Consider the following 24654-nt stretch of genomic DNA (forward strand, 5'->3'; position numbering starts at 1 on the left):
GGGCAGAACAGAACACAAATTCCCAGAGAAGTTTGCTGTATAGTCAGGACAGTAACAGATCCTGAGTGCAGTATAAAAGGACACTGACAGGTCCTTGCCCTCCTATCGAGGCCTAATGTTCTTTTTCTCCTTTGCTTTTTCTCTCTACTCTCTGAGCGCCATCTGGATATCCTCAAAGGTCAGCCTCCAAGGGATCATGTAATTGGTACTATCCCGGATGGAGAGCTCGGCCGCAGTTTCGTCCAGCGAGCCTCTGCATGATGACAGCACAGTACTAGCTCCGCCTGATGCGTATCTTCGTGTAGCGTCCTCCTAGGTACATGACATCCGGCCCTATGGTTTGAGACAAGAGGAGTATCGTTTTTCCATGTAAAGTCTGGATGGTCTCCCTCATCTTCTTAATCTTCTTAACGCTGAGTAGTGAATGTGGATGGAGCATATAAGTCATACTAGCCTGTTTTGACCTTCCATAACAGATGGTCAACACCATCTGGTAAGAGTACATCCAAACCTTTGGTGGTGGTTTATTCACAAGGTGGAGGAGCTGAGTAATGGTGCTGGCATACAAGAACTTTTGCACTTATATATTTTTGACCATGAAGGCAATACACTAGTGTTATACCCATGACACTCGGACTGATTTATTTTATCATAAAGCGCAACACATTTTTTTTATAAATGGAAATAATATTTGCCTGGCTGTTATATTGATCCAGTGGCTTCAAAATTCATTGGCCTGGAGAAGGTATTCAGGGCAGGAGTTTAGATTTCCATCTTTGCTTACTGTATGTACATCTCAAGTCATTGATACGCAAGAGTATTGAAGACAGAGATGGTCAGGCAACTAGCATTTTTAAAGACAGCCAGCAATGATACATGTGGTGTATCCCTCAGCACAAGACAGAAAATATAACTCCATGTTTCTCTCTTGACAGGTTTCCTTTAATCCTATGATTTATGACTATGAATTCAAAGTATTGTTTATTAGTCATTTACATTGTAACTTACATCATCACCTGATTGTTACACTCCCTTCCTGACTATAGGATGTGCTACTCCGCCATCTGTCATTCCCCATATTGACCTATGGCTGAGTAATTTCATAGCGATAAGGACATAAGTAGATCCCCTCCTAATGAAAACGTTTCATATTCAGATTTATCAGAGCAATATATCTACTGAGATGTTTATAGAGTCAGCTGATACCAGTAGGTACTGTAAGCAGAAGGTTTTATAAATGAACGAAAGTTTAATGACTTAAAGGAGTTGTAAAGGCAGAAGGTTTTTTTATCTTAATGCTTTATATGCATTAAGATAAAAAAAAAAAACTTTTGTGTGTAGCAGCTTCCCCAGCACCCCCTAATTACTTACCTAAGTCCCTTCTCTCTCCAGCGATGTCCACGAAAGTCTAAGCTGTCCAGGACACTCCTCCTAATTGGCTCCTGCGGCTGTCAATCAAAGTCAGTCAGCCAAACAGGGGAGAAAGGGGGCGGGCCAGGCCAGGGCGTGGTGTCTGAATGGACATACGGAGCAGTGACTCGGCTTGGGTTCCCCCATAGAAAGCTACTGGCTGAGGGGGCCCTCGATAGGAGGGAGGGGCCAGGAACAGCAAAGAGGGACCTGAGAAGAGGAGGATCCAGGCTGCTCTGTGCAAATCCAACTGCACAGAGGAGGTAGGTATAACATGTTTGTTATTTAAAAAAAACAAAACAAAAAAAAACAAGACTTTACAATCACTTTAAAAAAAGCAATTTCAGGCACCCAATAAAATAACTCGGAGGAAAACTCATAATCAAAACTGGATGTTTGCGTCCTGCCTCTCTTGTCTCTTGTGTTGACCATTTCCTTCACAAATCTTTAGTAATCCACACTAACAAGACCAGAAGTCTGAAAGTCGAACTCCAGCTTTAATATCCTTTTGAATAGTTAATTTGGAAACGGTCAGTGATACCCCACCTCCTAAAAGCTGGCAAAAGCCTGATACCCTTGCGTTGGAAATCCTCAGGAGCCCCCACAGTGAGAGAGTGGCTCCTTAGGATACAAGAAATCAAATCAGCAGAGGAATGGTGGTATCAATGTGATGATAAATATTATTAGTTTTATGAGACTTGGGAGTTGTGGATTCATTTCACTACCTCTGACAAATATAAACATGGTGTGAAGCCCTTTTTTTTCTTGGATGTGAATTGTAATATGCACACTTTATCATTTCTTTTAACACATATTTTATGATACTTCATCTGGATTAAGGTTTTCAATGTTGAACCTGCTGTTTTTCCCCCACCCTAAGGGGTTGCAGATCTACTATGTTTTATGTTCTTTCCTCTTCTTATTTCCAGCCTCTTTCTCCTATTTCTCTTGCTTTTCTTCCTGCTCAGGCTCTGTACTTCTCAGTCTGTTATGGAACCAGGAGGCTCAGGCAGTAGACACCTTGCTTGGGCCTTTATTATCATTTATTCCTTTCTTTTTCGCACAACCTTCTGTACCATTTGGTTTTAAATGTCATTGTACTAGATACTATATACTATGTCTGGGTTTTATATGCTATTTACTCTTGCCTGGACACCTGGAGACTAGTTCCTCACTTCGGTCATTGGATTGTACTAGAGCCTATTGCTTCTCAGGATGTATCATTGGGTTTTCAATATGCTTATAAATAAAGATTTTTTTAAAAAATGTTAATTTGGGCCATAATGTGGCCGCTGTTTATGTGGTAATGGACTGTAGTAGAATACGTTACGTACACTAGTAACATTAGCTGTGTTTGTTAGCCGCAGTAAGGGCGACAATCTGTTTGCTACCAGAATTTAAGAGAGTTGAGTTGCTTCTACACCATTCAGAAGCCTTGTATTTTTATTAATGAATACAAGGCTTTCTCCGATTGGCTGATGTGGAAATCATTTGCCTACCTCTGCACTTCGGCCTATCGAAGGAAGTCTTATATTGATTGAAAAAAATACAGAGCATTGTCCTGATTGGTGGAGAAGCACTCACTTGGTATATACCAATGCTGTAAGCATTATTGTTTTGCATTGCAGATGTGGTAATATCCCTGAGGAAGAAGTTAATTGTACCTATACTTTGAAACGCGTTAAATACTCCCACCTTACTGGACTCATCCATCCATGTATCAACAGGGTGGAATATTAGCCTCTAGATGGGGGATACCAATCTTGGATACTATCTTTGATAAATGACATGTTGACTCGAGTTCATGTTAAGATTTTACAATCTCAATTTTCTTGTCATTACAATTTTAAATGATACCATTTTTCAATAAATGATTTTTTTATAAGTAATATGTTTGATTGCCTTAAAAATCCCACCAAATGAGGATATGTTTCAAGACAATAGGAAGTGGAAGTTACTGTCCCAGTGCTGATTCTGTGGTTTTGTACATCTTATGTTCTACTGATTGCTGATAAAAGCAAATAGATGAAGGCAATTCACACAATGTTCTCCTATAGACAGAATTTGGCATCTTCTTTTAAAGATTTTAAAGCTTTAAAACATACACTACTACCCTGTATATCAAGCTGGTATCACTTAGGGCAGCGATGGCGAACCTTGGCACCCCAGATGTTTTGGAACTACATTTCCCATGATGCATCACTACACTGCAGAGTGCAGCATCATAGGAAATGTAGTTCCAAAACATCTGGGGTGCCAAGGTTCGCCATCACTGACTTAGGGGGTGCAAGGCATTAAAAAAAAAATCTTTCAAACTATAAAATAACAATTATTCTGAAAGAAGAGTTGCAGCTTTGAGTCAAACATTTTTAATAACCCCCCTTGGCCTCTGTGTAAGCAGACATGCAGTATACTTTACCACTGTTTATGGCAGTGGTTCTCAATTCCTGTCCTCAGGACCCACTAACAGGCCAGATTTTTAAACCAGAGTTCCACCCAAAAATGGAACTTCCGCTTTAAGTGTTGGTGACCCCCTGACATGCCACATTTAGCATGTCATTTTTTTTGGGGGGGTACCCTGTTTTTACAGGCACCCAGCTCCCACTTCCTCCCCTGGTGCCGTGGCCCCGGAAGGAAGATCACCTCTCCCCCCTCCCTCCCTGCAAACAGGTCCCAGAAGAATGCCCAGCCATTCATAGCATGCAGCGCGGCTTGCGCAGTACGCGCCCAGCTGTGAAGTCACAGCCAGGCGCCCACAGTTAGAATGCCGGCGCCGTGGAGAGGAGGGGGGAAGAAGCGAGGCTTTGTATGCCCGCATCGTACGCCCGCATCGCTGGACTGTGGGACAGCTAAGTGTCTGATTATTAAAAGTCAGCAGCTACACTTTTTGTAGCTGCTGACTTTTAAATGGGTGGAACTCCACTTTAAGTATTACTTTGGGGAGATGCAGACTAGAATACTGCAATCACTGAGCAGCAAATTATATCACCTGTGATGTATTTCAGTTATCTTTCAAACCTGGCCTGTTGGTGGGTCCTGAGGACAGGAGTTGAGAACCACTGCACTAGGGTAATTGTCAGAAACCAACCTTCTTCTTTATGGCATCTTTAGAGTGTTTTTGAAGTGCCAGCAAAGCTGTGTAGGTCAAGGTTTCCCGAACCGTCAGATAAGCAAGCAGACTGTCATGCTGCAAAATGTAAAAAAAAAAATGCAAATCCATGAATAAAAATTTAAACATTGTATATTAAATATGATACACTATTGTATATGGTATGGTTTATTGAATATGGTTGCATTTACTAATTTTTGTTTGTGTATGAGAGTAATGACATTTCAACATTTCTACATGTTTTTCTTTTAACAAAACAGCAGTAATATACAGAATTTATTTCAGTATGATTCTATTCTTTCTTTAGTCTGTTAAACTTCTGAACTGAAAATAACCACTCTAAAGAGTTAACTGAAGAGCAATAAAAGCAAAAAACATATACAATAGTGCAAAAAAATAAATAAGCATTGTTTTGTAAAAATGGAGAAGAATCACTTCTAATGCTAAAACCTGAAATTGTTTCTTTCTTTTTTTTTTTTTTGGTAGGAAAACAATTGTAGATTTTTGAACCAAAAGGGGATTGGCATCTATATGAGTATACACGCCTATTAAAAATAGGCAAAGTTAACAGTTTGGATTTCAATGAAAATATTGTGAAAATTTGGAGATTATGGTGAAATTTCAACCATTAAGATAGATAAATGGATAGCTAAATACTTTATTGTCATTGCAAAGCAAATTACAACGAAATTCTATAAAAACTCCACACATATGTAAACATAACATCCTCAGCATACACACATGTGAACAGTTTGCCCCCCCATATAAAAAGCCTAAAAAAAGATCCCCCCGCCACCGTAGCAAAGTCAGGTCATCTGCAGTTAAATAATATTATTCAAAATGACCATTTAGAGCCTTGATAACCTTTGGAAAGAGAATGAAATTAAGGTTAAAGTGGATGTAAACCCGAAAATGTTTTATTTTTTTTTTTTTTTTATGTCATAATGTAGAGCATAAGATTTGCTATAATTTGAGCCCAGTCTTGTCACAAATAGTTAATCCAGCTCTGAGCAATCCTCTTTTATTGTTCAGTGAGATAAATCTTGACAAACAGAGAAAAACTTTGTCAAATCCTCCCCCTTGCTGTGAGTGACAGGTGATTTACATCTCGTGCACTAGCCTAAGACATGCATTATTTTTTAATTCCCTCCCCCACTCCTTTCTTCAGAAGCTCTGCAAGGATTGGCTGTTCCACACCTCAGCATGATTTGGCATGCTGAAGTCATGTGGTTACTTTCCTGTCTTTTCACTGGATGTTAGAGATCATAGCAGAAGTTCAGTGTAAGAAATACACAGGAGAAAATGCATATTGACAAGGGGAGTGTAGAGGTGGGCGGGGAGTCTACTGACATCACGACTCCACCCACCGAGCTCCAGACAACAGACCCGCCCACAGAATCTGCAGTTTTTTGGCTCTTATAACAGACAGAGGGGAGACATTTGACAGGTAAGGATACATGCAGGAGGCATGTATATCCTTATAGATAACCCCTATGGCAGTAATTTAGAAAGGATGACATTGGGTTTACATCCACTTTAAATGCATTAAAGTGTTACTAAACCCACAGCAGTAAAATCAGTCTGTATATGCAGTAAAGCATGCTTGTTACCCTCACTGCGGAACCTAAGGGGTTAATTCTGTGCATTGTGCAAAAAGGCTGTTTGATCCTGTCTTCTCTGATCCTCCCCTTATTCCACTGTCCCCAATCTATCTGCTGATAGAACAGAACATTGGAGGCACTCTGCACATGCTCAGTTTGGTGTGTATTTTTACTTTTTTTTTCCTTTTAGGGTGCATGTGATCAGCACAGGGCCAATCAGCACTGTCCATACAGAGTGTCAGGGGTCCTGCAGCCTCATAGGACAGCCAGAGTAGAATGAAAACTCCTCCTATAAGCTTTAACCAGACACTGATAGAAGTCACAAGACTGCTATATACTGCTGATGAGAAAAGGTATTTAGCAGTTCATATTTCATAAAATAATTGCATTTCCATGTGTTGTGTACTCAAGAATGTATTAATTATAAATTGACAAGTGTTTGCATGTTTCTTTTTCTAATTTTCAGAATATGGTACTGTACCTGTAAGACATAAGAAAAACAATCTTGAAATTGTTCCTTCCTTATCTGGGACCCATTCACATAAACCTCACCGAGCAATGTACCTTTTCTTCCTATCCTCCCAGAGATAGCATCCAAAAGCGTTGTCTTTCCAGAGCCTTAAAATAATTGGTGATTACTTTTTATTTTTAAATGGGACATCCAACTAACAACGTTCACATTTCTTCTTTATATACATACATTTTTCGTCTCAATACATTTTTTTTTAATTTAAAACAGTGGCCGTATGATATTCCTTATTGTTTCTAAACACATAAGTCAAAATGAGTTGAATTATTTTAAGTTGAAGAATTGAACCCTTTAAACCCTCTAACAAGCCATATTTAAAGTACAGTAGTACCTTGGATTACAAGCATAATTCGTTCCAGAAGAATGCTTGTAATCCAAAGCACTCATATATCAAAGCGAGTTTCCCCATAGAAATCAATGGAAACTCAGATAATTAGTTCCAGTGTCACTGCTAGTGTAAGCAGTACCGCATGTGGCCAGAGGTGAGGGGGACGCCGCAGATACTCGGAAACACTCGGAGATGCTCAGAGACACTCGGAGACACTTGGGAACCGAGTTTCTCCGAGTGTCGCAGGGTGTTTCCGAGTGGTCTCCGAGCGTCTGAGTGTCACCGGCGCCCCCCCCACCTCTGGCCACATGTGGTACTGCTCACCCCAGAGGCTGGAATCCTGCTCCTCTTGCGAGACAGCACTCGCAAATCGAGTCAGGATTTAAAAAAAAAACAGCTCGTATTGTGAAACGCTCATAAACCGCAATACTTGCAATCTGAGGTTTTACTGTACTGTAAAAGTAAACCCAAAACCTTTATTTTTAATTTTTTATAAAAAGGCAATGATTACAACCTTTGTCAGAAATTTTCTTGTGCTGTCTGTGACCCTGCAGGGGAGATTTCCCTTCAATTCTTGTCCAGGAACACAAGACACAACAAGGGTAAATTTCTCCAAAGTGAGCTGAAATGATCAACAGTTGTCACCGGAACAGATGTCCCCATTTAAAAGCATTTCTCCTCACCTCCTGTTCCAGTGACAGGCATAACATTTTGGATTTTCCACTGCATTCTATCGCTGTAACAATGGCTACAGAAAGAAATGGGGAGGGTGAATCCCCCCCTAAGTGAACACAGACAGCAGCAATGAAAAAAAAAACATTAATGAACAAAAGCTTTCAATACTACCCAATTTATTCAAACCTACGAAAATGTGTGGTCACGTTAAACTCTATGTATTGCACTATAGGGCAGTATAAGTTTATTAAGCATCAAATAGAAAAAGGGTAATCTTCCACTTACCAGAATTTCCTAATATTGCCATAATCTGACCGCTTTCCATGTGAAAGGAGACATTCCTTAAAATCTGCCTTGTCCATTTGTTGTAATATGATTGTATATCCCACCATGGCCCAGCTCGCTCTCTAAGAACAGAATGAAGGAGCAATAACTGAGCATGGAATAATCTCCAATAAATCTAAACACATCTATCATGTGGCCTTAAGGTACAAGGGGTCAGGAATTTATATCAATCAAGTGAACCTAACAAATATATGCTAATATAATAACAAAAATAAACCATTAATCCATCATGGATATTCTATTAAATTAACCCCAAACATGTCAGTCTCCTGGGTTTACCGCAAATGGGTAATTTACTGAGATATGGCCATAGTTGTGCAAATTGAAAAGGAGTTTAACAATTTTGAGGAGTAACTGTTTGGAGTTGGGTGGTATGATCAGAGTAGGGAGGCTAAATGCCCATTGTTCCCAGTGGTCATATATAATAGTTTTAATGCGGACTTAGTGCTAACTATGAATGCAGCAAGATGTATAAAGGTGTTAGTCATGTTCCCCGCATAATTAGAAGTAAATTCTTAAAATTATATTAAAATGTATTTTAACCCCTTCCCGCCGACCGTACGCACATCTGCGTACTCGGCTTTCCGGGGTTATACCGGGATGATGCCTGCAGCTGCAGGCATCATCCCGGTACCGTTGTTTCGAGCCAGCGATCGGCTAACCGTATATAACAACCGATGCGGCTAAAAGCCGCTCGGCTGTTATACCGGAGGAGCGGGAGGGGACATCCCCCCCTCCCGCCGCCTCCCGCCGCTCTTACCGGGCCTCCCGTGCGATCGGGAAGCCCGGTGTCCAATCGGCCGCCTTCAGCGGCTGGGGGTGGGCTGGAACGAAACTGTGGGCGGCTTTGTTCCAGCCTTCTCAATGTAAACACGGAAGCGACGTCATGACGTCATTTCCCATTTACTCGGCTGCCAATGGTGTCTGTTTTAAAAAAATATACAGTGTTCAGAATCGCCGTTTTCGGCGATATGAATACTGTGAAGTGCAAAGGAGGGATCAGGGGTCTTTTAGACCCCCAATCTCTCCATAAAGAGTACCTGTCACCACCTATTACTGTCACAAGGGATGTTTACATTCCTTGTGACAGCAATAAAATTAAAAAAAAAAAAATGTTTTTTTTAAACACAATTTGCAAGTATAAAAAAAAATTTTAAAAAATAAAAAAAATAAATAAATTTTTTTAAAGCGCCCCCATCCCCGCGAGCTCGCGCAGCGAAGAAAACACATACGGAAGTCGCGCCCGCATATGTAAACGGTGTTCAAATCACACATGTGAGATATCACCGCGATCGTCAGAGCGAGAGCAATAATTCTAGCCCTAGACCTCCTCTGTAACTCAAACCTGGTAACCGTAAAAAAAAATTTAAAACGTCACCTATGGAAATTCATAGGTACCGTAGTTTGTCGCTATTCCACGAGTGCGTGCAATTATAAAGGGTGACATGTTTGGTATCTATTTACTCGGCGTAACATCATCTTTCAGATCATACAAAAAAATTGGGGTAACTTTACTGTTTGGATTTTTTAAAATTCATGAAAATCTCCCTTTTACAAAAATTTGCATTTAAAACACCGCTGCACAAATACCGCGTGATATAAAATATTGCAACAATCGCCATTTTATTCTCTAGATTCTCTGCTAAAAAAAATATATATAATGTTTGGAAACTCTAAGTAATTTTCTAGCAAAAAATACAGATTTTAACTTGTAAACACAACATTTCAAAAATAGGCTTAGTCATGAAAGGGATAAAGATGAAAAACACACGGGGGTTTAAATTCTTAAAGCGTTTGTTACCCTAAAAAAAAAAAAATGATCCTGTTCCCTTAAAGCATGAATAACAACACAGTGCTTGTGCTGTGTAATTTGGCCCCCTGTATCATTTAAAAAACCTGGCTGATCCTGCCAGTTTCTGCCCTCCCCTCTGTAAACTGACTATGGTTACTCATGGCTGCTGAGCCCTGACACCATGGTCAGTTTACGTGCCTCCGTCATCCGCAGCTCTCCTGTCTCTCCTCTTTCCTCTTCTCTCCCCCCTCCCCTCCCTGCCTGTCAGCTCTGTGTGTGAGCCGCCCCTCCCCCTTGTAGCAACATTCCGAGCAGTGCAAAGATTACTGCTCACAAGCACTGCCAGCCCCACTGCTAGTATAACCTGTAGTATATACTGTATGCCGTTTTTTTAAATTCATCGTCTAAATACCTTATTTATTCTCCCCGATCAGCGGTCACGTGACCGCCCCGTCGCTCTCTCCCTCCGATGTATATACTACAGAGGGAGGTCACATGACTGCTTGGCAGACGTCAGAGGGAGATCTCAGGGAGGGAGGCCCTCCCTCTGTAGTGTATACATCTAAGGGAGAGAGCAGTGGGCGGTCACGTGACCGCTGATTGGGGAGAATAAATAAGGTATTGATAAGATGAATTTTAAAAAGGCATACAGTATATACTACATATATACTGTTTATGTGCACTGCCTTAACAACCCCTTTAAAGAGGCTCATATAATCTGTAATAAAAACATCATTCTGAAGCTTCCCTCCAACCACTTTGCAAATTATTTTATATATACTGTGATTCTGTACTTGCCAAATAATGCTGCAGAAATCTCCCTCCACTGAGTCTGGCCGCAAACATTTTAACTGTGGGCAGCTGAAGCTGCTGTCTATTCACTTCCTGGATTTACACAGACACACAGAGGCACACCTCCAGCTCTGCAGCTCTAATTGGCCCTCTCATGACTTACCCCCCCCTCCCTTCCTGGCAAACTCTCACCAGAGAGAAAGAGAGAGCTGTGCATGATGTCATAAGCCTAGGCTTTTTACCGGACAAGAAACAGGAAGTGGGTTGTATAAGGTATTTACTGGCAGAAAAAAATGGTTTACTATCCAAAGTTAAAACAACAAGGGCAGAAGATTTAATAGATGAAAAGATGAAAAAAATGACTGAAGTTCCGCGTTAAGCTAAAAAGACAGCCAGCGATAAAAACCTGACAGGTAATTAAACCCCTTTCCACTCTGTCCAAAACTAAAAAAGTTTAGCCTTTAATTATACTTTAACTTGAGAATAATTCTATTAACAATTAGTATACTGTACCTAAATACTGTATATACTGAATATTTTTAAGGAAATTTAGACTTTTATCTAATACTCTTTTTATAAGCTGACAAATGTGCAAGAATGTTTTGTTGCTTTCTCCTATTGTTTTAGATTTTTTTTATGATGAACAATTACACTTACAATTCAAATTGATGGCACTGCAAATACAATGGCAGTGTTCACCTGCAGGTCAAAGTCTTCAATTATTTGTTTTTAATTAATCCTTTCAGTGTGAATGGGATCACTATGTTTTTGCTGATAGAGTGATCATATGATCATAGATCACCCCCCCCCCTGAAAAAAATGGGGAGGGGGGTGGAGATGGGAACCATGGGGTAAGGGAGAAGGAGGAGGGGGGGCGGAGGGGGGGCGGAGGTGGGTAGGAGATGGGGGATGGGTAGAGAAGAACTGGAGTGAGACTGGGGGAATTGTGGTCTGTATAGGGATAAAAAAAAGGAGGAGGATTTGTGAGGGATGGGCATTGGGAATACTGTTGGCTGGTGAGGAATAGACACAGTATAATTAAAGCAAATAGTCTGTCTGTCAGGGAGGGGCAGAGGGTGAGATTCCATTAAAGCGGAGTACCACCCAAAAATGGAAATTCCGCTTTTCGGAAACCCTCCCCCCTCTGGTGTCACCTTTTAGGGGGGAGGAGGGAGCAGATACCTGTCTAATCCAGGTATTTGCTCTCACTTCCAGGCACAGATAGCCGCAGTATCTGCGGCGACCTACGCCATGTCCGGCCCCTCCTCCACCCCCCCTCCGCTGTCTTCTAGGAGACACACAGGTCCCAGAAGACAGCAGGGAGCAGTGGGATCGTGCAGCGCTACTCGTGCATGCACAGTAGGGAACCAGGAAGCGAAGCCGCAAGGCTTCACTTCCTGATTCCCTTACCAAAGATGGCGGCACCTCCACCCGGAGCCGAGGGACAGATCGGCTTTGGGTGCTGACATCGCGGGCTCCCTGGACAGGTAAGTGTCCATATATTAAAAGTCAGCAGCTGCAGTATTTGTAGCTGCTGACTTTTAAAGAGAAAAAAAATTTGGCGGAACTCCGCTTTAACTAGTAAAGATTCAGTGTTGGGGGTGTGCAGGTTGGGGGATTCCATCCAGTTATAGGGTTTGTGTATGAGGGGGGCACACACCTGCGTGAAGGTGGGGGGGCCCTGTGTGAAGGTGGGGGGGCACACACCTGTGTGAAGGTGGGGGGGGGCCCTGTGTGAAGGTGGGGGGGCACACACCTGTGTGAAGGTGGGGGGGCACCTGTGTGAAGGTGGGGGGCACACTCCTGTGTGAAGGTGGGGGGCACCTGTGTAAAGGTGGGGGGGTACACACCTGTGTGAAGGTGGGGGGGCACCTGTGTGAAGGTGGGGGGCACACACCTGTGTGAAGGTGGGGGGGCACCTGTGTGAAGGTGGGGGGGCACACACCTGTGTGAAGGTGGGGTGGCACCTGTGTGAAGGTGGGGGGGCACACACCTGTGTGAAGGTGAAATGTCTGCAGAGAAGAAGACTGGGAGGGGGGAGGGGAGTGGGGGACTATTGTTTGTAAAGTGTCAGGAAAAGAATGTCTGGACGGCTGGAGAAGAGGCTGTACATTAGCAAGGAGCAAGCAGCGGGGGTTAGAGATAGTTACATTACAGAACTGACCTGTACAAAAAGGCTGAAAAAAAAAGTACCCGTGCGACAGCCTAAGCAAACTGAGGACAGCAGTATAGGCTGTCCCCCCTCTGCCTCAGCTCGCAGCCTTACATCCACCTGTCACTCAGCCACAGACAGAGCGGCTGTACTCCATTCGCCTGTTTGGGCTGCTCTGTCTGTCGGGTGGCTGAGTAACAGGCACAGCCGGGAGATCTCCCTGCACTCGCGGGTGTCCGGGAGCCCGCAGCCAAATGCGGGAGACTCCCGCGGCTCGCGGGAGACTTGAGATGTCTGCCCTTGCTTGTGATTGGACTTTACTGGCACCCACATGAGACAGAGTCACTTATTTATAAAATTATCAAAACTTTATTGTACAATGTAGTAAACATCACACACAGTGTGTTGATAATTCATTAAAAACAACCGCATTATGATATATAAGTCATTCTAGATATTATTATGCACAACACTTCTTGTTTATTACACCTATACTTCAAATTCAAAGATATAGAGGGGTATGCGTGTTCATGCACTATTAGATGAAAAAGAGTTTTAAGAGAGGTAGAGTTATTCAACAAAATATACATAAGAACCCACCAAGTGACATCATATCAGTCAGTAGATACATAAGCAAAATCAATAAATCAAAAGCAAACTTTGTTCACAAATACGTGTGAAAAAGTATATATAAAAAACAATATGTGTAATAGTCCAAAACATAATAGTAGAGTCCACAAAAAGAAAAAACCCTCGTCCAGGAGAGGTGTGATAAGAAATAGATGATCCACCAAGGAGTGTGTGAGTAAGGTCTGCTTACCGGACGGCGATGACTGCTATTACAGCAGTCTCGCCCAGCATAGGGATTATGGTCTCCCAAAACCACAGATACAGAGCGGGACCAGTAGCTTTAACACTCGATCATGACTGGAAATAGAAAGCAAAACACATCCATAGCGCAATAACGTATGATAAAAGGTTTTTAATAGAATAAAAGAATTGCACTTACAATTTGGCAGAAAATAATGTGGCATGAGAGGTATCATACACAGCAGCGGTGTCTCCGTGTGCCGCGATTCACTTCCTGTACTGCAAAGCCCGTCCGAGAACGTGATGACGTCACCGTCGTAGGCTCCTCCCTACGCGTTTCGTCACGAATGGACGTCGTCTGGGGATTGGCCGGGTGACAGGTCATCACGCTTGGGCTTATAAATACATAGGAGACGCCATTTTAACTATTGGCAAATGTAATGTGTATAATGGAGATGAATCCAAAGGGGCCATATTAGCTTCTGGCCATTAATGGTAAACCCATGCATAGACAGGAAGTGACAGGAGGCAACATCGCCATCTTGTGGGAATAAAGGAGATTTGCGGGTAAGGCTTTGCATAGGAAGAGAATAGGGGCACAACAGATACACTCGCCATAAATACATGAACATAGACAAACTCATGTCTGATCCCCATAAAAAACTCAACATGGGTCAAAACAAATCAGATGGGGAGATAGGAAAAAATTAAAATATATGTTGATAACATAATCTTAATACTGAATAAAAGCTTAAAGACCCAAATTAAAATAAAATGAAATAATAGGGTAAATGTAGAAGGTAACAAACCGCCTATCATGCATTGTTAATGAAGCAGTTTATATCCCACTCCACATTTAACCCTTGTGGTCTGGAAGATAGCATGTTGAAGATCCATCTGGTTTCAAGTCTGGAGATGGATCTAACCATGTTAGTTCCTCTCCAGTGGGGACGTACTCTGTCAATGGCCAAAAACAAGGTACCTTTTAATTTTTTGTTGTGGTATTTAGCATAATGCCTAGAGAGGTTATGTTTTGTAAATCCTCGCTTGATATTAGCAACGTGTTCTGAAAGACGCACGTGTAACTCGCGTTCAGTGCGTCCAATATACTGCTTTGAGCAAGGACATTGGATTAAGTAGACAACATACTGGGTAGAGCATGTTATAAAGGACTCTATGTTGTATACCTTGTTTGTAACTGTTGAACTGAAGGTTTCACATTTTCTACCCCTGAAGGAATTAATCTGGCAGATTTTACATCTGCGGCAGGGAAAAAAACCTTTCATATTTTGAAAAAAAGAAATTGTTCGCGGGGGATCTACAACATTTGAGGCCACACTATGTCTTAGGGAGGGAGCCCCTCTATAAATCAAAACAGGTTTATCTGGAATAACTGTACGGAGTATTGGATCATTCTGAAGGATGCTCCAATGCTTCCGAAATTTTTTTTTAATAGAGTAATGCTGATTGGAATAGCCTGTAATCATGGACCATTCAAATTTGTTAGTAAGCCCAGGATTACGCTCTCTATTTCCATTCAGCATCAGAGACTGGTCCATAGTGGCAACTTTATTAATAGTGATGTCAATACCATTCTCCAGATACCCTTTGTCCAAAAACCGTTGTTTTAGTACCAAAGCTTGTGAGTGGTAATCTGAAAGATTGGTGCAATTACGTCTTATACGTTGAAATTGGCTTTGAGGGACAGAGTTCAGCCATGATGGGTGATAGGCATGATAGGCGGTTTGTTACCTTCTACATTTACCCTATTATTTCATTTTATTTTAATTTGGGTCTTTAAGCTTTTATTCAGTATTAAGATTATGTTATCAACATATATTTTAATTTTTTCCTATCTCCCCATCTGATTTGTTTTGACCCATGTTGAGTTTTTTATGGGGATCAGACATGAGTTTGTCTATGTTCATGTATTTATGGCGAGTGTATCTGTTGTGCCCCTATTCTCTTCCTATGCAAAGCCTTACCCGCAAATCTCCTTTATTCCCACAAGATGGCGATGTTGCCTCCTGTCACTTCCTGTCTATACATGGGTTTACCATTAATGGCCAGAAGCTAATATGGCCCCTTTGGATTCATCTCCATTATACACATTACATTTGCCAATAGTTAAAATGGCGTCTCCTATGTATTTATAAGCCCAAGCGTGATGACCTGTCACCCGGCCAATCCCCAGACGACGTCCATTCGTGACGAAACGCGTAGGGGGGAGCCTACGACGGTGACGTCATCACGTTCTCGGACGGGCTTTGCAGTACAGGAAGTGAATCGCGGCACACGGAGACACCGCTGCTGTGTATGATACCTCTCATGCCACATTATTTTCTGCCAAATTGTAAGTGCAATTCTTTTATTCTATTAAAAACCTTTTATCATACGTTATTGCGCTATGGATGTGTTTTGCTTTCTATTTCTGGTCATGATCGAGTGTTAAAGCTACTGGTCCCGCTCTGTATCTGTGGTTTTGGGAGACCATAATCCCTATGCTGGGCGAGACTGCTGTAATAGCAGTCATCGCCGTCCGGTAAGCAGACCTTACTCACACACTCCTTGGTGGATCATCTATTTCTTATCACACCTCTCCTGGACGAGGGTTTTTTTCTTTTTGTGGACTCTACTATTATGTTTTGGACTATTACACATATTGTTTTTTATATATACTTTTTCACACGTATTTGTGAACAAAGTTTGCTTTTGATTGATTGATTTTGCTTATGTATCTACTGACTGATATGATGTCACTTGGTGGGTTCTTATGTATATTTCTTTATATGTCACATTTACATATATAGCGCTGCACTTTGCTGTTTACCATATTTTAGGAGTCGGATACTGGACTTTTGTAGGTGCTGGCAGCTTTTTTCTTCCACAATTGTCTGTTTGTGGTTTTAGATCTGAGCGCAGCTTTGACTCTATTTTGGGTTTTTTTTATATATTTTACACTCTTTGTATCAAAAAGCTGCTGCTAGATAGGTGTCATGGACATTTTTGACTATAGATCCCAATACAGTATAAATACTGAGGGAGTTTTTAATGGTCAGGTGGAGCAGACGGATGAACTGAGTGGTCTGTTCCTCAGACTTAAAAACCTGCTCATATCAGAATTACACACTAGCTGGGATGTGGCTTACCTCGAGCAATATGTTGCATTAAAGATGGTACCCCGCAGTCTCAGATGGGAGGTCAATCCCCAAAAAGGGGAAACTGATCTGGAAGGCTGGTTTGTTTATTTTAATGACACTGGTATCAAATTTTTAGGTTTTTTGTTGGATAAGAAACGGATTAAACTGAAAAGCTTAAATGATGAGGTTTCTTTAGTTAAGGATAAACTCATGGCCTATAAAGATCATGAAGCATACAAACAAAAATCGGATCACTTAAGACAAATGCTTGAAAAAGAGGACAGTGATCAAAAAAAGAAAAAAAAGAAAAAATACAATCGTGATCTTGCTGATTATTCCAACAAAACAGTTTTCAAATGGCAGATCCTTATAGAGAACTATACAGGTGATGCAGAGACAGCCAACCATCAACCTTTTCCATTACAACCTCCACCACCCTCCTTTGGTGGTGATGTAAGGCCCCACCTCTGTTTGGCAATAATAGAGGGAGGGTCCCCCCTATTTCCTCTCCCCGGGCTAACCAACGGGGACAACCTATAACCAGGCCCAAAACTTTTAAAAACAATGAGAGATCTATGGTTTATAGGAATCCCCCTCAGGGCACTCCCCAAAGATCCCAATATAAGAAACCACCTTTCAGGGGTAACAATCAAGGGAATTTCCCTCATAAGAGAAATCCCAGCGTTGACTACCCCCGACAGGGATCACGGGATCTCCGAGGTGACCCTAGGGACTATTACCAAAGCCCTTATGACGATAGGGTAACTTATGTCAACTCTCCATCTACCTCACAAGGTTATTACCCCCAAGAGAGACAAATCCCTCTGCAAAACAGGTTCGCACCTCTTTCACACTACTCAGATCCCCATTTTGAGGATAACCCAGTTATCTCTCGGCATCCTAATCAATTTAGAGGTCCTCCTAGAGATGATTATCAGGACACTCCTCAGGACTCCCCTCACAACTATACAGAGGCCCATCAGACTCGTCGTTTTTTTCCCCAGGGCAATCACAAAACCAAAAGGGGCTACGACGAAAGAGAGGCATCAGAGGGGGGAGGAGGCTCAGGTCCAAAAAAAAGAAAACAGTAGATATTAGCGGTGTCTTTAACTTAAGTCAAGCTCAACTTTCCGAAGGAGAACAGAAGGTTCTCAGTCTAGGTCTTAAGTTTGCACCCCCACACAGGTTGAATAAATTCGAAACTTTTATCGATATACACAAATTTATAAGGAAGATTAACATCAAAAGACACTTTATCCTTAACCCTATTGGTAATCGAAGTCAGATTCTTTCTACTAATACACTTTCTTCTGTAGCTAACCCTACCAATTCTAATTCTAATCCTTTGACAAACACTATTGACAGCTCCATTAGACACACCAATTTTTCTAATGCCTCATTATTCAATCCCCCAGGCTTTACCGCCCCTTCCATACAGGTCTTTAAGGAAATGGTCATCAGAGACCTCACAGCACTTAACATCCCAAGAAATAATACCAACAATGACCTCCAACACCATCTCAAACAAATCTGTGAGCGAAATGAGATAGTAATACGCCCTGCGGATAAAGGTGGGGGGGTAGTCATTCTAGACAAATCTAGGTACCTGGAGGAAATGCATAGACTTTTGTCGGATCGTACCACATACTCTCCACTAGCATCCAATCCTACAACCAAATTTAAGAGAGAATTGCAGAACCTCATTGATAAAGGATATCAGCAGGGAATCTTAAATAAAAAAGAAAAGACATACCTGGTCCCCTCAGCTCCGAGGGTACCAGTTATGTACTATTTACCAAAAATACACAAAAATCTGACCCATCCACCATGCCGCCCGATTATTAGTGGCATTGAGTCTGTCACGGCAAGAATCGGGAAGTATGTGGACAATTTTCTTCAACCCTTAGTAGTTCTGACCCCCTCATATCTGAAAGACACTACCCAAGTTATCAATTTACTTGAAGGGTTTGAATGGAGAGATGGCTACATCTTAGCTACGGCGGATGTAGCCTCTCTCTATACTATTATTTCCCATCAACAAGGGTTTGAGGCAGTCAACTACTATCTTGACCTGGACTCTACTCTATCAGGAATACAGAAACAATTTATTATGGCACTTCTTAATTTCGCTACAAGCCATAACTATTTCTGGTTTGGGGGCGACTTCTTCTTGCAAATATGTGGAGTGGCTATGGGCGCTAAATTTGCGCCCAGCCTGGCCAATTTATTTATGGCCAGGTGGGAGAAAGAAGTCATTGATACTAATCCCCCCAAGGAACTGCGCCTATGGAGAAGATATATCAATGATGTCCTCCTTGTGTGGGACGGAGATATACCATCTCTACACAACTTCTTCTCCCAACTCAACTCTAACAACAGGGGCATCTCTCTGCAGTTTGAGGCCAGTCAATCGAGAATACATTTCCTCGACCTAAACATCATGGTTGCTGATGGTTGTCTAATTACCAGTACACATTTCAAAGAGACGGACAGAAATGCATATATACCACTCTCCAGCTGCCATCACCCATCATGGCTGAACTCTGTCCCTCAAAGACAATTTCAACGTATAAGACGTAATTGCACCAATCTTTCAGATTACCACTCACAAGCTTTGGTACTAAAACAACGGTTTTTGGACAAAGGGTATCTGGAGAATGGTATTGACATCACTATTAATAAAGTTGCCACTATGGACCGGTCTCTGATGCTGAATGGAAATAGAGAGCGTAATCCTGGGCTTACTAACAAATTTGAATGGTCCATGATTACAGGCTATTCCAATCAGCATTACTCTATTAAAAAAAAATTTCGGAAGCATTGGAGCATCCTTCAGAATGATCCAATACTCCGTACAGTTATTCCAGATAAACCTGTTTTGATTTATAGAGGGGCTCCCTCCCTAAGACATAGTGTGGCCTCAAATGTTGTAGATCCCCCACGAACAATTTCTTTTTTTCAAAATATGAAAGGTTTTTTTCCCTGCCGCAGATGTAAAATCTGCCAGATTAATTCCTTCAGGGGTAGAAAATGTGAAACCTTCAGTTCAACAGTTACAAACAAGGTATAGAACATAGAGTCTTTTATAACATGCTCTACCCAGTATGTTGTCTACTTAATCCAATGTCCTTGCTCAAAGCAGTATATTGGACGCACTAAACGCGAGTTACACGTGCGTCTTTCAGAACACGTTGCTAATATCAAGCGAGGATTTACAAAACATAACCTCTCTAGGCACTATGCTAAATACCACAACAAAAAATTAAAAGGTACCTTGTTTTTGGCCATTGACAGAGTACGTCCCCACTGGAGAGGAACTAACATGGTTAGATCCATCTCCAGACTTGAAACCAGATGGATCTTCAACATGCTATCTTCCAGACCACAAGGGTTAAATGTGGAGTGGGATATAAACTGCTTCATTAACAATGCATGATAGGCGGTTTGTTACCTTCTACATTTACCCTATTATTTCATTTTATTTTAATTTGGGTCTTTAAGCTTTTATTCAGTATTAAGATTATGTTATCAACATATATTTTAATTTTTTCCTATCTCCCCATCTGATTTGTTTTGACCCATGTTGAGTTTTTTATGGGGATCAGACATGAGTTTGTCTATGTTCATGTATTTAGGGCGAGTGTATCTGTTGTGCCCCTATTCTTTTCCTATGCAAAGCCTTACCCGCAAATCTCCTTTATTCCCACAAGATGGCGATGTTGCCTCCTGTCACTTCCTGTCTATACATGGGTTTACCATTAATGGCCAGAAGCTAATATGGCCCCTTTGGATTCATCTCCATTATACACATTACATTTGCCAATAGTTAAAATGGCGTCTCCTATGTATTTATAAGCCCAAGCGTGATGACCTGTCACCCGGCCAATCCCCAGACGACGTCCATTCGTGACGAAACGTGTAGGGAGGAGCCTACGACGGTGATGTCATCACGTTCTCCGACGGGCTTTGCAGTACAGGAAGTGAATCGCGGCACACGGAGACACTGCTGCTGTGTATGATACCTCTCATGCCACATTATTTTCTGCCAAATTGTAAGTGCAATTCTTTTATTCTATTAAAAACCTTTTATCATACGTTATTGCGCTATGGATGTGTTTTGCTTTCTATTTCCGGTCATGATCGAGTGTTAAAGCTACTGGTCCCGCTCTGTATCTGTGGTTTTGGGAGACCATAATCCCTATGCTGGGCGAGACTGCTGTAATAGCAGTCATCGCCGTCCGGTAAGCAGACCTTACTCACACACTCCTTGGTGGATCATCTATTTCTTATCACACCTCTCCTGGACGAGGGTTTTTTTCTTTTTGTGGACTCTACTATTATGTTTTGGACTATTACACATATTGTTTTTTATATATACTTTTTCACACGTATTTGTGAACAAAGTTTGCTTTTGATTGATTGATTTTGCTTATGTATCTACTGACTGATATGATGTCACTTGGTGGGTTCTTATGTATATTTCTTTATATGTCACATTTACATATATAGCGCTGCACTTTGCTGTTTACCATATTTTAGGAGTCGGATACTGGACTTTTGTAGGTGCTGGCAGCTTTTTTCTTCCACAATTGTCTGTTTGTGGTTTTAGATCTGAGCGCAGCTTTGACTCTATTTTGGGTTTTTTTATATATTATTCAACAAAAAAACTGAGAGCTCCTTCTAATGGCTACTCTACAAATCTTATAAAGCATTCATGAAAAAATCTATTTATATATTTACCGTTAAACACTTATTGTTTGGTAAATTTGTTGTGTATGCCATGTATGACAATACAGAAATCCTTTACTTTTTAAAAAAAATAAGGTTAACACCAAAAAAATGTAAAATATTTGTTCACTAAAAAATATACACTATACCTTCCCTTTAAGTGCATCTAACTGTTAATGTAAATATGGATGGTATCCATATGACCTATGTACTTTATCCTATTTTCTGATAAGTCAACATTCAAACCTTGAAATATAAAGCAAAAGTAACAAGTAAAGTCCAATAGTATTCCAAACATGGAAATTCCAATAGAACAGGCGGGGTGACATGTCAGGACCACTTTGAAATAGAATGTCCTATTTAAAAACATTGTCGACTATGGGTTACATACGGACAAAGATAAGTGTCTGGCATTTGAACGTACAGGTTAACTTGGTTCATAACCAATCAGGGATGAAAGTCCAGGTTAACTAAAGTACCATTTTTAAAGATACAATAGTAGACAGAGAGAGATTGATAATTCAAGGAAAGATGGGTTGGACTTGATGGACGTGTGTCTTTTTTCAACCTCACCTACTATGTAACTAGATACAGTACTAAGTCTTTATGCATAATTTAAAATACAATTTACAAATAAGGTATACCAGCCACACATTTTTCTTTTGAATTTGCAAAGTATGGAAAGGGAACCGCCATCAGGTTTATAATAAAATCAATAAAAACAGCACAGAAGGAACTCTTGAATCATCCCCTCCCAACCTACTTTCCCACCTTTGTTTTCGGTTCAGACAACATGCTCCTCCACTGGAGATTTTACATGTAAGGACAAGCCCTCCCTTTCCTCCTACGGTCCCCTCGGTGTCGGGGGTATATGCCTACCTTGGACCATAGGGGGTTTTGCTAGTGTTATGTTTGTTTTTTTGTACATAGTTCACTTTGACTCTTCTGTTCATAGGTTCGTTATACTATCTATGGTCCAGGTAGCAGTCAGGAAATGAAAGCTCTGGAACCCGGAAGCAAAAAGCATTTCATCACTTCTGTGTTCATTCATTGCAGAGGTGATTGGGGAATGGATGTTCATTGAGATCCTCCTGCACAACATGCTCAAGTGGTTGAACAGGAGAGCCCGGGTGCCATGTTGAGCAGTGGCGGTTCTAAAGACCCCAAGATCATTTCTACATGACAGCTGATCGCCGGCTGCAGAAAACAGTACTAAGCTCACAGATGCAGTAGTCGTTTTAACTCTTTGAATAACAGCATGTTTATAAATGTACCTTGGTAGATCTTCGAGCATATCTAAAACCCTCAAAAATGTTACATATTGCAGCTTACCAGTTGGTAGATGTGGTGGCTGCATTTGTTTTATTTTTTTCCCCTTATTTTCACCTGGTTATCCTGCAAATAACACACGTTCTGTTCCTGAGGGAGCTATGGTTGTCACATGGGTCGGACTTCAAACAAAATGCCTTTCACAGCTTTGCAAATCAGGAGTGCTTGGAAGTTGAGAAACATCTGCCTGATGCAGGGGTTGGTCCAGAAATTCTGAAACTGTTTGTCCCAGACAGATGTGCAAGCTGTGGCTCGGCTTTGGAAAAAACAAAGGAATCAACATAAAAAATGGTGAGTGGTGATCCCGTCGTGAGGTTGAGACGTGAGACCCTCAGAGCTGCCTTCTAACTACCATACTCCTGATCTACATAAGCTGTGTTGACTTAGTGCTACGGTATCTGAGTCTATTCGTTCTGGTAAGCGCATTATCTTTCTAGTGGTGGTTATTCACGTATGGGTGATCGATACATGGATTGTTATTGCTTTCATCCATAATCATTGTGATTGTACCAGGATTCTTCTTTTTTCGGATTCCTTTGAACTATATGAACTGTATTTTCAAAATAAAATTATTATTTTTTTGCACATTGTGCTTTATGGTTTATACTGATATATACATTTGTGAGATGCATTAAGTTTTTTTCACCTCACTTGTTTTCTTAGCATTGCACTTTTATAATATATACAGACTTCAAACATGTCTGCCTTACTTCATCTCCATTACATGAAGGGTGTGGGGATAAGTAGAAAGAAGAGATCACGATTTGTGCTTTCAGTTCAGCTCACAGACAGCTACAAGGATGCTGCATTACTGACACGATTAAAGGATAATTAATAAGAAGGATCATTGATCATTGTAAAAATACACAAGTTGCTGGATCCAAAACAGCATGGCTTTACTGAGGGCAGATCATGTCAGACTAATTTGATTGCATTTTTTGAGTATATTACCAATGTTTTGGACCAGGGTGGTGCTGTGGACATAGCATACTGTATCCTGATTTCAGCAAGGCATTTGACAGTTCCACATAATGATCGAATACAAAAGTTGTACAAGCTAGGACTTAAAGTGTTTAAGCCACTCTAACCCGTATACACCATCAGCACTGCCTCCTATTGCAGTGCCCCCCTCTGTATGTGATTTATAAATATAAATGCTGATATAAATCATTTCACAGCTGAGATTGCGATCACATGACTGGCCAGCTTTCTCCTTTCTTCCTCTGGGAGGAGCTGAGATTACGCCAAGGCAAAGAGGGTGTTTCACCACTCAGGTGGACACGGACCCAGGTGTGAGGTTGATGTGAAGCTTTCAGAGATTAAGAGTCCCAGGTGCTGGCTAAATGCTAAATAGAACGAAGCTTTGATTAAGAAGATCTGGATGCCGCACACTGGATGAAGTTGAAAACTTGTCTTTATTATAAAGATGGGATCATCAGAAATACAAGACCATCATGCAGAACGTACAGGATCAGCTGACGCGTTTCGCACTCGAAGCTGAGTGCTTACTCATAGTTCATAGCTATAAGTAAAGACAAGTATAAAGACAAGTTTTCAACTTCATCCAGTGTGCGGCATCCAGATCTTCTTAATCAAAGGAGCTGAGATTACCCTGCTGACATCAGTCTGGAGGGGAGGAGGAAAGGAGGAGCAGAGGAGGAGAGAGCTGGCTGGTCGTGTGATCGCAATCTCGGCTGTAAAATTAGGTATTTGCGAAACTTTCAAACACTTTGTGAGGAGTTTGACCTTCCCTCCCATATGCAATTTAGCTATATGCAGTTGAGACACGCGCTCCAAACTCAATTTACGAATGGATTCCCCAACCCGCAAATGCTACCATTGGTAGATGTGATTACAGGACCAAACCCAGAAAAACTTATATCCACTCTCTACATCACATTACGTACTAAATCG

At 41.3% G+C, this 24654-nt stretch overlaps 1 protein-coding gene across 1 annotated transcript in view; it reads right to left on the reverse strand.

The window, feature by feature from the left end:
• Nucleotides 1-24654, reverse strand: part of ABCG5 (ATP binding cassette subfamily G member 5) — a 55897-nt gene that overhangs the window by 25126 nt on the left and 6117 nt on the right. Inside the window, exons 3-5 of the mRNA XM_073628466.1 lie at nucleotides 7938-8059; nucleotides 6602-6738; nucleotides 4499-4597 (exon numbers count right to left, since the gene is read on the reverse strand). Coding sequence (XP_073484567.1) covers nucleotides 4499-4597; nucleotides 6602-6738; nucleotides 7938-8059 — 358 coding nt within the window. The remainder of the gene's footprint in view (nucleotides 1-4498; nucleotides 4598-6601; nucleotides 6739-7937; nucleotides 8060-24654) is intronic.

The sequence above is a fragment of the Aquarana catesbeiana genome, linkage group LG04 (genome assembly GCF_042186555.1).
Source record: "Aquarana catesbeiana isolate 2022-GZ linkage group LG04, ASM4218655v1, whole genome shotgun sequence".
Classification (NCBI taxonomy): Eukaryota; Metazoa; Chordata; class Amphibia; order Anura; family Ranidae; genus Aquarana; species Aquarana catesbeiana.